At 37.0% G+C, this 17,418-nt stretch overlaps 1 protein-coding gene across 7 annotated transcripts in view; it reads right to left on the bottom strand.

Annotated features, from left to right (window-relative positions):
- Window positions 1-17,418, bottom strand: part of LOC124170532 (centrosomal protein of 290 kDa-like) — a 156,102-nt gene that overhangs the window by 75,258 nt on the left and 63,426 nt on the right. For 5 of the 7 annotated variants that reach the window (XM_046549308.1, XM_046549313.1, XM_046549311.1 and 2 more), the window contains exons 22-26: window positions 16,046-16,158; window positions 12,444-12,578; window positions 9,376-9,570; window positions 6,229-6,351; window positions 1,007-1,122 (exon numbers count right to left, since the gene is read on the bottom strand). In XM_046549308.1, the coding sequence (XP_046405264.1) occupies window positions 1,007-1,122; window positions 6,229-6,351; window positions 9,376-9,570; window positions 12,444-12,578; window positions 16,046-16,158 (682 nt within the window). The remainder of the gene's footprint in view (window positions 1-1,006; window positions 1,123-6,228; window positions 6,352-9,375; window positions 9,571-12,443; window positions 12,579-16,045; window positions 16,159-17,418) is intronic. The other 2 variants (XM_046549314.1, XM_046549315.1) reach the window with 2 other exon arrangements.

Raw genomic sequence — 17,418 nt, 5'->3', positions numbered from 1 at the left:
TTAAATATTTAATTAATAGGGCCAGTCATTTGGCGAACATTTATCCCTAAATATGATAAAAGCACATAAATGTCAATAGTAGCTCAAAATTGTCTATTTTAAAGAGCTACTTCAGAATTTATTAATATAAAGAATCCATTTCCCTATCAAATGTTTGCAAATGTTTAATAAAGATTATATCACAGTTAGATCCCATTACACTCATAGATTACGAAGAAAAGTTAAAAGTTAAGAAAAACAAACATTTCATTGTTTGTTGTCCTTCCCCGAGTTCAATTCGGTCTTCCAGGGTTGCAAACTAGATTCTAACTACCCATATTGGCCCTCACAACATACCAAAAAATTAAAATTAAATGAATTAATGAGTTAGGTAGCCTCTTTTCATGAAAGTTTCAACAAGCCAATCAACCCATGTTCTATACCGCATATATCTCTCTCATTTTATCATTTCTGTTGAACCTCAAAACACAGAGTGAATTCTAATATGATGTTCTCTGTGGTATTCTTAGAGATATTTGTTCTTAATTACTCAAGCAATCTAAAACAAGCACATACACTCTGAGTCTCCAGATACTATATCTTATTATTTTTTTGCTATAACATTATAATTTTGATTAATCCCAAATTCAACCAGAAATTTAACTCATGGGAAATAACAAGTTCTGAAAATTCCAGAGTAATTCCCTGACTTCCAGGTTTTGGAAGTTACCTGGTCACCCCATAATTAGTAAGAAAATAATGAAAATATTTCTGAGGCCACTACAAAGATAATCCAACCTTTTACTGGTTGCCATTTTTAAGGTGAATTCTTTGTTATATTATAGGGTGAAGTCTGGCACATTGTCACATAAGCATTACAACCAATCGCAATGGAGATACCATAGCTAGCACATGTGAGGTTGACAGCAGGCTTACATGAGTCCCTTCAGAAAAACCTGCTGACCAAAACAAAGGTATGTGAATACATTGGTAAAAATGGCATATTAGTAAGCCAGCATCTTCATACCTATCCTTCAGCAACTTATCCAGATCAGTCTGCAAGACAGTAACAGACGTAGCATTGTCAATTTCAACCTCAGCCTCCCCAAATCTTGATAGTAACATGTTCTTGGACTGCTCCAGCTAAGGATAAATGGACACATAATTTGAAAAGGGAACACAAACAGAAGGCCTGTTTACACGGTACATTAACCCGTACGGGTTAACGTCTAAATGTATGAACGCGAGAATGAACGCCAAAATGCACCGTGTAACCACCCAACTTGTGCGAATGCATGCACAGAAAATAGAACCTGTTCTAATTTGGTTCATGCATTCGTACATGTTCAGTTCCGGTCCACAAAAATCATTCACGCAAATGTACATTAACTCGTTCGTGTTAATGTACCGTGTAAACAGGCCTAGAGAAATGATAATTCCTCCTACTCAGAATCTATGTCTACAGAATAAATTAATGCCATTCACTTGGAAATATTTCATTGAGACAAAAGGCTCACTAAGAGCATAACACATAAGGGATTTGATGATGAAAAAAATTTAAGAGCAACTCCCATAATCATGGTCAGGCTCCCATTATTATGGACCTCTAATAATGTGGTCAACAAAACGGACCCAGGAATTTGGTGAACTGGCATTTCCCCAGATTTTTTTGCAATAAAAAAGTATTAATTATATGAATGAAGCACTTACATGTTAAAATTTTATATTCAAATGATCCCTCAATGAACAGAAATTAGATAAGTCACAGACTAAGCATATCCAATGTGACAAGTGAAAGAAAGCAATAGATGACAATACTGCTATATACTCTGCATCTCATCTGGTGTGACAGCAGGGAGTAAAAATGTATCATCAAATGATAATGGGGGTAGAGGCGACTTATTAGTTTTTCAAACAAGGCTTACAGTAAAACTTCGATTTTACGCACTTAGATTTTACATCAAGTCTCGTTTTTACGCAGCGACGCTCAAGTCCGGCTGGAAAGCATAGGGAATTGCAATGGTGAAACTTCGATTTTACATCTTTTCTTGATTTTACGCAGTTTTTCGATTTTGCGCAGCATAATCCCAGCCCCAAAGAGGCCGCTAATCTTGATTTTATGCAGTTGTCTTTGGACTTGTTTTGAAAATCCCGACTGGAGCAACATGAAGTTGGGTTATTTATTCGTCTCAATGAGTTGCAAAAATGAATACAGGAACGGTTGAAATGACGTCGTGCTGTTGAGCGTGAAACTAAAAACATCGCGAATCTAATTATTGCTTCCCCCTGCGCCCACTCAGTAATATTTCAGGCTCCTTTACGAACGCGAATATCGCGCTTAGTTCAAATTTGCCGTAAAAGGATATCGAAGCCTTAAACATACGGCAATCACCGTGTATGCATAACTACTTTTGATTAAGACATGACCGCCGGAGATGTTAATATTATCACCTTTCGTTTATTATTCGATTTATTGATCGACGCTGTTTATAACATATTTATTGTAAATACAGTAGATAGTCCTTAATCCGCAGTTATGAACTACGGAATATCTATCCCTAACGGAAAGTTTTCTAGAATGTTGCCAACGCTGTGTTTTCTGTCGCCCCAGCGAAATACAACGGCGAAATGAGCCGTTAAAAATCCTCCCGTGCCAAAATTTTGACTTCCAAGATGATAAAAAAAACAGAGTCGTACTTCTAGTATGGGTGTTAGTCGTTGGTGATTCAACACGATGGTAAAAGCAGCATGCTTGGTCTCATTCCGCAGGCTAACCCCACATCTGCGGGACGAATGGAGGCGAGGGAAAGTTACATGCACGACACGCTTATCAGAACTGACTCAACTTGAATCTCATTGTCAGTGGGTTTAAATGAAACACGGTTGGAGCTTGAATAGCTATAGCTATAGCATTCTTAACGGAACAGGAGTTAATACCCTCAGAGAATAACTCGCGTCGTCAATCTGAGCCGTGCCTCACTCTAACGGTCGAGCAGCTCGGCGGGTGGTGTAATCCTCCGCCGAAAGGAAATGGCCTCCGGTCAGTGAGGGCCTAACATTGCTGGTGGAAAATGGGCCCACACTATAAAAAATAATGCCTGCCCGCGAGCGACCAACATTATTTTGGAAAAACTCTCGTCGAATGTTTGGCTGCGAGGAGAGCTGCTCCCGGGAGGCGACCAACGTCGCCGTTTCTTTGACCACCGCTACCTCTTGCTGGCAAGGTAACATCCTTACCCTACCTTACCTACCCACCCTGAGTCATTAATTTGTATCTTTAGCGCCACAGTTCAGTAAGGTTTTTTTTTGTTTTAAAATTTTTTATTCTCCTTTCAATTGTGCCTTTTTTTTGAGCTTTCAATCCTACGCATCTCCCCCGGGCCTCCAAGTACGTTCCAAATCGTCATGTAATCATTGAAGTCAACTTCAGGACGTGAGTGATAAGGCAGTCCCTTTAAACTCAGCAATGGCTTAGTACCATTAAATCGAAATACAAAAAGTGTCCGGTGTTGTTATCAGATATGAGGAAGCAAAATATTGCTTGAAGATGAGTCACACGGCTCGTGAGTCGAAGGTCCCGGCACTGAACCATCTGCTAATGCTAAAATTTCATGGAAAATGCTTTTTTAATGCGTAAAAATTATAAAAAGGGAAAATCGTTCCGGACTATTAATAATTTTTTTATTCATCACTGGCGGCAGGACGGTAGTTGCACGGTTATTTAAATAGCTCACTCAAAAAAAGTGATCTAAACACCGGAAAAATCTGAATTTCCGAATATCCCGGGTCCTGTGTGCTCTGTATTTTCCATGGTATGCTATTTGGAAGAAGGTAACCGAAAGCTGGGGTCATCAGAGCCATGAAGTAGGGGCTGGGGGGATAGGTACCCTATGTTGGCATTAGCCAGGTTTTAATGATAGGCTCCAAAGAGACCAGGACTTAACGTCCCATCTGCTGGATAGAGTGGTGCACTGGAAGTGCCCTCCACATTACACTCATGTAGAGATAGGGCCATCTCTGATAAGTTTCTGCTACTGCCAGGACTTGAACCCAGGCCCACAGGGTGTAAAGCCTTTGTGATGTATTAGCGAAATTTTTCTCCCTGTTAATGGGGTGAATTTGGATGACTATCCTCAGATATCTCATGTCTTCAATCTCCAATCTTTGTTTGTCTGCAGGTGGTTAAACGGATTTCCTGAAAACTGCTTTTAACGAGAATATTTTAGAAAATAAGCTTCTCTGCGAGCATTTAGTATCACCATTCCGAAATTTCTCCTAGATAACGGAAGTAATCTTAATGCCAGAAATGCTAGCGATTCAACCATGTTGTTCAACCATGGGATACATTGTTCAGGGATGCAATGTTGTTTCTCTAAAGGTAACGCCATCTGTGGTGCTGCTTGTGAGTAAATAAGATTATTAGGCTTCATTTTGTTGCCTCCAAATGAGTAATTGAATCCGGGAAACATGTTTCTGACGCGATTGAAAAGGATTTCATGCTCTTTTACTGTAAAACCTCACATATGAGTCTTTTTCTGGTTCGGGTTCTGGTTTAAATCAGAACTTTACAAAAGTGCTTGACTAAGCATTCTAAAAATAATAAGCAAGTGTTATCCTGAAATATATACTCCTCCTCAATACCAACTCTTGATTTTACACACTTTGATTTTACACAGTGCCCATATTTCGGTCCCTCCTACTGCCTAAAATCAAAGTTTTACTGTATTTGAACAAACCGGTTTTCACACTTAATGTGCCATTCTCAAGGGGTCTACAAAGAATAAAACTGACACATAGATGAAGAATCTGAGCTTTTCCCGGTGAATAGCATGGATGAAAGCTTCTTGGGTTTCCAACCGGGTCAGGGTCTGCATTGTGTAGGCCGACGTTTTGTTGGGAGACTTTCCCAACATCCTCAGGGCTGATGATGCCGATGTCGCCATGTTTTGATATGTATACCCTCCTCCTTCACCTAGGTGGTCTCTGATTGGTCCGGGATTTTTCCTACTTTCTCGTCCCATTTATTGCCAGGTTCCAAGCGCTACTTCCTTGCAGTCCTTGATCTGCTTCAATCCTTGATCTTGATCTCTATTGATGTTGTTTGGGTGAAGACAGATCTCTACGGCTTCTTTAGTAATACAGTCCCAATAGCCTCTTGTTCTTCCGAGTTAGGTAGTTTCTTCCCAGTGGATGTTGTGATTTTCCTGGACAGTGTTCAGCAATCGCCGATTTTTCAAATTGACCGAGTCGGAGGTGGCGTCGATGCTCCTTCACCATTCGCATGGAATGCAGTAAATGCCAGCTGTTTTGAGACCAATAGGGTCCTTGGCTTGGACTAACTGATCCCAGAGTTTGCCAGGAGGAAGGTGAATGCTACGAATATGGTGTTTAGAAAGATACCTTTCTATCTTTCCCGAGACCGTGGAGACGTATGGCAGGATGACTTTAGATGCTGGAGGCTGTTCTTCATCCTTTGTCTTGTCTTAAGGCCCTTTTAAGGGCCCTATGGACTTGGAAGTGGCTGTTTCCGTTGTCTATGAAGGTCTTCTTCAGATGTTTCAATTCTCCTTGTAAATTATCCTCGTCGGAGATCTTTTTGGCCCTATGAATTAATGAGGATAGGACCACGTTCTTCGACATACCTGAAGAAGCACTTAGGGCGCAGTGGAGTTGAGTTGAGGGCGTGCTCTTCGAAGTCTTCCATAAAGAAGTAAGCAATGATAGGTGATAGAGGCGAACCCATAACTCCATCTGTTTGCTTGTAGAAGTCCCCGTTGTATAGGAAGTAGCTGGAAGTTAGAACGTGGCGGAAGAGTTCCACTGTTCTCCGGTCCAATATTCTTCCCAGCAAAGCCAGGGAGTCAATACAGACCCTGACCCGGTTGGAAACCCGAGAAGCTTTCATCCATGACACATAGATGTCGAAAGCATAATAAAGTAAGTGTTAAATGAACATTGCATGGAAAATTACTATGGTGTTATTACTTCCATTATCATGACAAAATTCCAAGTTGAGGCAGCAACAATTGTACATTAAATGTTGAAGCCACACCATGATTTCAAAAAACAATGCAATTAGAAATTAAAATAGGAAAAAAACATTCCCCATCATTTGAGCGAATCTCCATTATAATAAATATTAATGCACACAAACTCATCATAAATCATACACCAAGCAAGCATGCTAAGTAAAATTTAAAAAAATAGCTTCATCAATTAATGAATTATTTAGTAGCACATTGCACAAACCTGATTCACTTGCAACTTTAGAGTAACTAAATCACGTCCCATACATTCACTTTGAGAAAATCTGTGCGTAATATCTGAATCAATTTTATGTTTGAGGAAATCCACTTGTTGCTCCAGCAAAACCTAATAAAAAAGAACCAAAAAACTTTCAGATGGGTGTATCAGATGGGAGTCGAAGTTTTCCCCCATGAAATTTTGTCATTGAATGCAAATTGAGGACTTAATTTCACCAGCATTGCATGATAAAGACTAGAACACTCAAAGGTGCTATTTCGACTCAGGCAATTAAGGAAAGTGCCAAAAAATTTTCATTCCATTATCTGGGTAATTCGATTTCTTGACTGACATTAACTTCTCTTATTGTGTGTGGGGTTAAATTTCAGATCTCCAAGTTTTAAGAGGCATAACTACAACCTCCAATGGGAATTACAGCAACTCTGTCAGATAGTTGCCTTCAATGAATATGAATGTCTTTCCCAAGAGCTTGTGGCATATGTGACAGTAGCAGTACAGTAAAACATTGTTAATTTGAACCCGTTCAATTAAAAACACCTAAATACATATTTTATTCTCATAAAATTAAAGAGTTTCAGTCATCAACAGCTACAAATGCTATACACCCATGCCTCGTATAGCGCAATTTCGATATAGCACAAATTCGTTCCTCGGAGAAACATCGCAACGCAGTGTAGCCTAATCAAAAAACTTTAAACTGATAAAACGTGAACTTGCGATAAGTACACACGAAATTGTTATCATTTTACGAATATTAATTATATTGCTTGCCTCAAATCTTCTTTTTTTTTATACATTAATCGAAATCCATTGCTGAACATTGGCCAAAAGCATTACTCGTCATTGGGTCCAGATAGCTAGCCTACCAAAGTAATTTATCTCGTCTCCTTAACAGAATGACAATAGTTAATTTAGATCATTAATGAAGTGTGGAGCTAGTGGAAATGAGTTTTTTTAAGCAATACGGTTTGAGATGTAATTTTATGCTGTCATAGGTTATCAGACTTCCAGATAGAGGGTCTACACTAAAACCTTCAAGGTCATCGGTATTCACAGGGGAGAAGTGGAGCGGTGGCCTAGTTGCGTATGAATAGCATCAACACATAAAAAGGGTCTGCTATAGAGTCTCAAACACAATGGCTTCATTCCCTCCCAGCAGTCGTTGGCCCTCTACGTCTCAGGAATACAGTGCAGCAGTAGAAGGTGATTTTGATAGAGCCATACAGAGTAAAAATCAAGAGAACAATTGCAAAAAATAGGAATCTGGGTAGAAAAATCAAGATGTTATCAAGAAAAACCATAAACCTAGAAAAGAAATTGAAAGAGGCCAATTGCTTTGAAAATAGAGAGCGTCAAAGCAATACTGAGTAGAAGTTTAAACTCATGATGCCTTATTCTGAATAAAGTCAAACTTAGAACATCAGTGGCCTCAGCCGCACCAACTTCAACCAAGCGGTCAAGACATACGGAATGCTCATTGTGAATCTGTACAAAAGGACGAGGGTAGTAATCGCTCCGAGACATTTAGTGAAAGCTGCGGTTGGTTCCAGAATTTAAAATGGCAAGCAGGTATTTTCAGTGCGGCAACATCAGGTGAATCTGCAAGTGTTGATAGCGCAGCCACCACAACATTTTCTAATGAACTCCAAGCTGTTATTGAAAGTGGCTCCTTTCCCCCTCAACTAGATCTAGTGTTGACGAGACGATATTCTTTTGGAAAAGAATGCATTCTCGTTCATTCATTTTCAGGGAAGGAAAACCTGGGTCAGGTTTCAAGGCATTTAAAGGCTGTTTCACGTAGCTGCTAATGACTCGGAGGACTTCAAATTAAAATGATTTATCATTCATAAACTCCGCTAGCTATGAAATGGCATTTATAGTAGCATTTTCCTGTCATTTCGATGAGCTACAAAAGGGCCTGGGTGACACAATAGTTGTTTTTAGACTAGTTTGAAAAATCATCAACTGCCGGCAACGCATTACGATCCCCTGAGATAGCAGATGTTAGCCCACCCGCACGACAGGATGGAATTTCGAAAGCATGTACGAATTTTTTTCAACGTGAATTAAAGTCTTTAAATGCGTGTGTACTATCTTTAAAGATATATTTAACAATTAAAATTTACATATATAAGGTTTTCTAAGGCTATTTATGGGAATATGTATGGTTTAGAGGAAATTCGATACCCCACACCTATGCTACCAGGAACGCATCCCTATCTTCCCAATGTTAAAACGCTCTCGTATAACGCAAATTCATATGGTGCAAAGACCCCAAGGAACGCATCCCTTTTAATGGAGATTTCTGATTTTTTTGCATATTTCTGAACGTATGTTTCATTTGTGTCCATTGAAAATTGTCAATTTTTATCCCATTCCAATGGAAGAATTTGATAACTCACAGGTATTAACTTTTGCGTCACAAGATGTCACAATTCCAACAGAGTAACCAAGGAAAACAAAAAGAGTAAGGGAAACTAAAATTCCTCGATAAGCAGAAGTGGCGCAACAAACTTTGCCCAAAAACTTTTGAAAGTGACTGTACATAGTAAAAATACCAAATGGCAAGCCCTCCAACCCCTTCATTAGAATTACAGTACATTGCCACACTATTCATCAGAATATACTACAAAGACGAGAAAGCATCCACCTTAGGCAACATTGGGGATTTGTTTTGTTTACAAATGGGACATTAGATGATGTTAAAAAGATTAGAATGTTATTCATTAATTGGAAAAATTTTTTAAGAAGTAAAGAGAAAGACATACAAAAATTGTGGGAGAGTTCACAAAAATTATACAAGAAATAGCCTTCGCACAGAAGGTAGAGGTAATAAACGCGGTAGAAATTTCAGGCCATTTTCCAAAATATACGTATACTTAAAGAATTTTCTTTGTTTTTCCCCTTCATGACAAGTGGAAAATGACAGCTATATATGTATCTCAAAATTCATTCACCCTACACCAGCTTAATTCTGACTCAAATGAAAAACAGTACAGGGAACAGAACAAAAAGTCTCATGCAGGAGTATATTTTAGAATACCATCCCAAGACACTCCACAATACAAATTTTTTACAAAAGAGTATGATTTAAATGAAATGTATACTTAGAGAAAATGAAAAATATCTTACAGGATTAGCTAGCTCAGTATTAGTAGTCACCATCTTCTTTGTATCCTCCGGAGAGTCTTCAGTCGTGGATTTTCCTTGGCCTTTCTGCTCCTTGTCAGCTGCCATCTCTGAATCATTCTGTTTTAGATGCTCTCTTGAAGTACAGAGCTCTAATGAAGATGAAGTTTCCTGACCCCCTCCATCACCAAACAGTGCCTAAGGACAGTAAAAAAAATTGCATGTTATGGCCAATAAATATATTCTACAAGCCATGTATAAACACGACAATGAAAGCTAGCTTTTCATTGTTTCTGGTCATTGCTCGAATGAGAGGAAAATTATGCTCACTAGATCGACTTGGAAAAGTACCCACCCACATGACAAGCATCACTAGTACTCCACAACCGATGCACATGCAATAACATATCTACGAAGTACACTTTTTATGTAAGTACCGTTTTGAAATATAAAAAAAACAGCAAATTTTCTAAAACAATTTCACTTTAACACAAAAGCCCACACTTTAAACTACCTTTCCACACAATTTCTCGTAATATTAAGGCACTTATTGTATCCCAGAACAAGCTTTTGTACACCGTTGTCATATAATACTGCCACCTGCATTGACAGCAATTGCAAAACTGTTGTTTTTACACTTTCATTGTCATCATCATACTGACTATATATGGTCAGAATATTCTCCAAACATTACTACATATTAAACAGAACATAAATATATACTCAACTAGGTCTCAGATTCATGCACATGACACCAGATCCAAAATTAATTTAGAAACTGAGCACTGTAGGCTCATAAAGACCTACTATAATTCTGACAACCTGGGCATAAAATTTTTCAACAGGCCACCTAATGTAAATGTCTGTCACAATTGATAGGTTTAAGTCTATTACAGTAAAACCTCTTTATATCGTAATGGAGGGGACCAAAATTTGGGCAATTTGGTGTATGGATGTTCACTATAGAGAGGTTTCAGAGATAGGCACCATTTTTTCATATCCTTCAGAAATGAAGGATATGATATGACACTACTGTCTTTTAAACCATAATATTTATGTGTTTAAACAAACATACATGCATTAGTGAACATGCATTTATTATTTAATAAATACAGAAAGCGAGTGCTATCACATGATTTTTGCCATGATTCGAGAGAAAACGATGTGATCTCTCTTAATTCAACAGTCACTTAAAATGATTTTGATAGTTTGATACCTTTTTTCTTATTTACTGTTAGGTATGCTCTCATATGGAACAAAATGGCCACAACTAATGATTAACATGAAAATTACAGCATATTAAAGGTGTATAAGAAAAAAATATGGGTGAAACATTTATCGCTGAAAATGTCATTCCATGCATGCGGCTGCATTAATGGTTGTCTCGATACGATTTGTGGAGGTAGTTTGGCTGTCTCGGGGGTATCTCTATGGTATGATAAGTGGAGGTTTTATGAGATAAAGAGGTTCACTACAAAGAGGTTTGCCTATAAATTTACATGTAAATCTGACGGGACCATAGGGATGGTATGAAGTATGGAGGTTTATGATGTCAAGAGGTTCACTACATAGAGGTTTTACTGTAGAAGTTTATATCTCTGCAATAATCCATTGTATTCCATTCAGGAATATTTTGATGTGATTTAATATTTTTAAATGTGTATGTAAATGATGAATTGCTTTCATTTATTTTTTCTGACGACATTCTAATGCATTATTTAACATGGCATGATGGAATAAAGACATTTTTTTATTTATTATTAGTATGTATTATTATTCTTGGTGCTGACCTCCTGGGTGTTCCAAAAAATTGCAGCCACTTGGCTAGGCATGGTAGCTATGGGATCTTGAGTTCAATTGACTGCCAGTGGACTGCAGTGGAATGCAAGAAATGGACTTCAAAGATTGATTTCAGTTTTAGGGGTAATCTAACTCTTTCATTTGATTTTGAACTTAACTTGGACTTAAAGAAACATATGAAATATCATAAGCTTAAACTTCTCCAGCCATCTTTACCAAGTGAAACTGAAAATTTCTTTCAATATGTATGGAATGCCATACAGCAAGATTTAAAATAAATTAATCTGCCTTTCCCCAAATTCATATCCAAATGCCTTCTTAACTTGAAGTGATTTACTTCCAAGGATAAGTTCCTACATGAGAGCATACTTTTGTGTCTCATCCAGTTGACATGACACCAAAATTTATCCAAATGAAACTACACAAAATTGAATATGCATACTCCATTTGTTGAAACATAGTACCAATTCAGAAACCAAGTAAATTAGATTCCAAACTGAGGGTAGCTACATTTAAGAAAGTTTCACTGCAGCCATTCTTCACAACTCTCAACATGCAACGGAACATATAATTACAGCTTTAAAGTATCTGGTTCAAGTTATTCTTCCAAAGAAAAAATTAAGCAGTTCCTCCGTATTAAATTGCATTATGCCCTTGAGGAATATCATTATGATCTTATTGACTTTAATTGAGGGAAAAAAATAAAGTTTTGGAAATGCATGATTTATTATTCTCCGACTGTCGATTGAATGATTTAAAAAGCATATTTAATTTACGAAATTTAAAACAAAACTTTTTCAGTAGTTAAATTGTTGAGTTGTGATAGCTTCAACAATATTTATTCTTATTTTCTAATCCCATAGAAAGATACACAGCCTGTAGATTTGGTAGAGCCTGATGATTTTTGATCAGAATATTTACTTGAAGTATGAAATTCCTAGGAAATACAAAGGAAGCTATGAAGATGAGCTACTAGTCAATTGTTATTAGTTACAGTAACAAGTAGAATAGACAACAGGAAAAGATCACATGCCTCCTCCATGCATATCATGAAAATGTGAAATTTTGAATGTCGCTGTAATGTGAGAGTGCATTAGCTAGAAGTGCTCAGGAATATTCAGAGAAAAGAATAGCATAACAATCAATTGAAAATTAACAAGGGCATAGACTCAAATAAAATTCCCAGCTTCACCTTCCCAGACTTTGTTATTATTCATGAAAGAAAAAAGCATAAAATTTTGAAATAAGCAATTCCCTATTCCTGGATGTACCTGGATCTGATCACATTGATCTTCATTGGTGAGCCTAGATTGCTCAACTTTCTCCTGCACCTTTCTGTCAAAACTCTCTCTCAACTCCTTAAGTTCAGTCTCATACTGATGTTTCACCTCCAAACATTTTTCCTCCTGGCAAGATAATGATGTGGCAGGTATATGTCCCACAGTGTGATGGGGTTCCAAACAGGTAAGGAGCACACAAGACGATGGAGAGAGGGAAATATTAGCACAGGCAAGAAAACCAGGCACAAATTCTCGCATGCTCAGGAACTTGTTTCCAGTAAAAACATGGTGTTAGAGTAAGGGTGAAAGCGGGTAACATGGCTTTAAGAGTATTAGACATTTAGTGACACCCTCTGGCAACATTAAGCCTCTTTGAATCATTCAGGGAAAGAGCTATCAGTCAGGAACTTACATTTCTTATGAATACTGATGACGTTTCTTTGGTCCCCTTTGCTCGGCAACATGTCATAGCATTTGAACAAGATGGCTTGGAAAACCATGATAGCAAGAATGGTCCGCTTAAAAATCCAAAACTATTGCTACCCATTATGATGCCATAAAGCTTCCCCCTTCAGCATTTTTCAAAGAAAAATCGAAACAATAGAACTAATCATGAGTGCAGGAGATATGAATGTCAAATTACACAGCTCCTGTCAAACTATATAAAGAATGAAGGAAAGAGAAACTGGTGAGGAACTAAATCTTGGACATATGCCATGACATTAAGCCAAACTCAAGAGTAAAGAATGGCTTCACTACACTAATGAATACAAGGAAGACTGTATACAAACTGGCTCGAATTGTAGCATTGTAATTAATAAACATAAATTTTCGCTTAATTTTGGCACTTCTCAACTTTGAAATTATAAGAAGTTGAACCCATTGAATCTGAAAAATTAAAGTTTCTCAGACATGAATACAAAGAATTAAATACTATCAAATCATGATGTACTTAGAGATTTTTCACAAATATCACAATGATAACATAAGCAAAACCTCAAATATTCCTAAGTTCATCACAAGGAAATACAGGTATGTCGACAGCAACTTAACGCAAAGCCAAAAGAAGTGCCCACGATTCCAAATCATTGTTTATCATACGGAAAAATCATAGCAAACAAGTGGAAAAAATTTTAATCCTAAGCCCAATGATCATAGCGTCATCACGAAAATCCTATATATCATCAATTAATAAGCTCATGACAGCATTGAAGTAAAGGCAGTAACTTGATTCTACAGGAAAATTTCACAGCCTCAAAAACCTTATCTATGCTGGATTGCTATATCTAACAAGTAGAAATATGATGATAACAAGATTTTTCTTGAAAAATAAGTAAATATATCGAAAAGACTCTGGAGGAGATGAAGAGCTCATCCTGTAATTTCCCATTTCAGGAAGCATGAAACATTATTCATAGATATTGCTTGTATTTATTATGGTTCAGTAAATTTTCTATTCCCAATGAGTCAATATTATGTTATGTACTTGAATAGAGGCCATGAAGCACAGGATTCTATAATAGCAAACAGCAAATTTTGTTACAAAGCCATGCTTGACTCAGTAATGAATGAAATTTAGTCTTATACATCATTAGGCATTGGAAGGATGGCACTTGACAAGTATCTCATTTTCTCTAATCATGAACACATTTGTAAAAAAAATTACTATGGCAACAAAACTTCCATTGTAAACAAATACATATTCTAGAAATGCTTCTATGAATGTATGAGTTTTTTTCCAAAAAGAATTGATTTGGTCCTAGTTCAATTTTTCATCATGAAGATATTTTTAAACATAAAAATGTTTTTAAGGGACAATCAAACATTAATGTGCACATACAAAAATTACCTCCACCAATAAGGCAAACATTTTTAAAATCTGTGCAGGAAACTAGAAACTACATGTGATTTCATTTCAGGTGCCAGTAAAACAAATATGTGCAAAAATCTGGTAGTCATACCGGGGCACAAAGTACATATTTTTATTATTTTTTCCATGCTTAATTTAAAAAAATTCTTTGGCAACAAGGCCATATAAATTCATAAGTCAATCTAAGAAATGCATACGTTTTTAAAAATTAAATCCAATCACATTTCCCAAACTGTGAATAAACATTAACATTAATTCAACTGCCCACAAAACAGACTAACTTCTTCCTAATTGCCTAACACTTCCAAGTGCAGTGAGCTATAAATTTCTTGACACTTCATACTGATGTCTAAAAATGACCAAGGGGGATTTTTATAAGGAGCTCAGTTGACCCCTGACCTTCAACTCGTATAATTTGCAAATCCCTTAAGTAAAGTAATCCCTAAAGGAGCAAGGTCTAATATAATCTGATATATATATTAAGCAGTCACTGTTTTGTAGCCTACTCCTTAAAACACAATATGTAGTTCCTATCGCCAAGATACACCTTAACAAGTCACTAGACAGCAGAATTTCACATAGGATTCACATAGCATTCTGATATCAAGTGACACAGCTTTGCATTGTGTGGGGTCAACTATGTACATTGCTTTCCAACCAAATTTACTAATTACAATAACTGAAGATTTATCAAATCATTGGCATTAACCCCACAGTTAGGATCTGACACTTCTAACATTGTTAAATCAAATACATTAGAGTTATTTACTCAGATCTGAACTTGAAATTCAATGAAATAATTGAAGACTGAAGTTAATTAATAAATAAATATAAGTCAGGCAGAAAAAAAACCTTCCCCATTTGGCCATTTGCTTGTAAATTAAAAATATGAAAACGCTTTAGTTGCCACCCACTTTTCATGAGTTGATGACATCATTAGAATTCTGGTTTATTAGCTTCTTCAGGGAGAACCATAAATTGTGGAAAGGAATTGCTCACAGTACGTAGCGTAAACAACAACCAACCACACGAAGCCCAAACACAGCTGTGTGAAGCAGCTGAGAAGCAGTGACACGCTTGGCATGAGCTAGTGAGGTCATTAACTTATCAGGCTATCAAATTTTTGCTGCTAATAGCTCAAGAAGTCGGTTACTAATCGAAAAACGGAAAAATAAGGGTCCATTTATTTTTTAAACTCCACTAAATCTACAATACTAAAATTGTTGGGGAACCAGCTCATTCCACTAATACATGAAACCACAAATGCACACATATACATAGAAGCTCCAGGCACGCCTTTATATTTTAGTGCCGCACATTCATTAGAATACATAGAAAATATTTTAATCAGGATAACTGATATGCTTTTTCTTAGAGCTGCCTGGCTACTATATTTTATTATAATTGTGGCTTTTACAGGGTAAACCATTCCTTAAAAACTTTAACCACATGAAAAGCAGAAATTACTGTCACAACATGTATCTAGCCCAATGCTGAAGGTAACATTTACCTCCATTGCACACAAGCATGAAATGCACGGCAATCAATTTCTAATTATTTCAGTTAACCTTTTAACTAAAACTTAATTTAGTGGTTCTTGGTAAACATACCTGAAAGCTATATACCTACATGATGATCATTAGCAATCATACTATAATGAAGCAGCAGAAAATAGTGAACTAAGAGAAATTATAATTCAAGAAATAAATATGTTTGTAATTACCATCTTCTTTATCTCTTTCACCAATTTTTCCTTTTCTTCTTCATGCTGGGCCTTCAAATTTTTCTTTAGCTCACTAACTTCTTCAGCATGTTCTTGCATTAGTTTTTGCGATGCTAGGAGGTATAAATTGTGAATTAGACACACAAAATATTTCAACTATCAATGACATAAAAGCTTAATAGCAATAACATGCTGTCTTAATGATAATAATTACAACAACTAAATAATCGCTTCTCCCAACTACTCTTGTATCCAAACATTTACATGCCCTAATTTTTCATCTAATGTGAGGGAAAATTGCGAAGAATGTTTACTATCAAAGATTCACAGCCATTTAGACGAGCATAATCCTAAAAAAATATGAATGTAAGTGATGGCACAATTTGATCAAGATGTAAGGTAAATTCCTCATTTGGTTATGATAACTGTAACTACATATAGGTCAGTTCAGTTCATTTGTTCTTGGTTTCACCAGTTCTTCCACTAGGAACCGGAATTGGAACCAAAGCCAAAAAGAACTGGTACCAAAATCATTTGCATAAAACACAATTGAAAACTTTTCTTGATCATAATTTAAATTACTTACTTAAGGCAAGACATGACAGGTACATAGTGTGAATCTTCCTTAAGAGAAGGACCTTACATTGAGGAAGCTCAATGCTGTAGGATATCAACTATGTTGCACATTTACTTAAATTCACCAACCCCTGCCCATTAGCCCTCGACCCACCCCTATGATGCTTTCCTCCTATACGAGACCACCCAATAGGTCCCAGAGACCCAAGTTCATGACTACTTCAAGGTTCATGTTACAGAGACTATACATACATATATCATTAGCTTCATAGGAAAATATAAAGTTACAAAAGAACATTGGAAACATGTATCATCTCTCCCCCTTTCTCGCCAACTGACCTTTTCAGACTACCAATATTCAAATTTTCCCAAACAGCACTATGTATTTTAAAGGAACAAGCATTGCATGAGCACACTCAAACAAGACAAGACAGACTGGGAACCCAAACTGCATAAGTCACATAACTTGCCTCCCTCAAAAGCATCAATCACCACAAAATAGCTAGATTGTGCGTGTTCATCCCTTGACTATCTCATTAGTAACCTCACTCTAGAGCCTTGCTGCTTCGAAGACCGAGATATTGGGTGCCTACCACGCCACCACCCCTCTCCTCTCCGCGCTTCCGCTGCCCTGCCATTCTCTTGCATTGTGGTTGTCTGTTTCTAGGTACCCCAACTTGCTGTAAGTGATGCCCTCTGATGGGGCACATTTTTCTCATTCTAATTGTAAAATATATTACATAATTCATCCATTTCTAATGGCTTCAAAGCTCACATTAAACCGATCATGTAGCCAG

This window comes from Ischnura elegans, chromosome X (genome assembly GCF_921293095.1).
Source record: "Ischnura elegans chromosome X, ioIscEleg1.1, whole genome shotgun sequence".
Classification (NCBI taxonomy): domain Eukaryota; kingdom Metazoa; phylum Arthropoda; class Insecta; order Odonata; family Coenagrionidae; genus Ischnura; species Ischnura elegans.
Note: the sequence above shows the minus strand (reverse complement) of the source record. Positions and strands in the feature narration are given on the sequence as shown.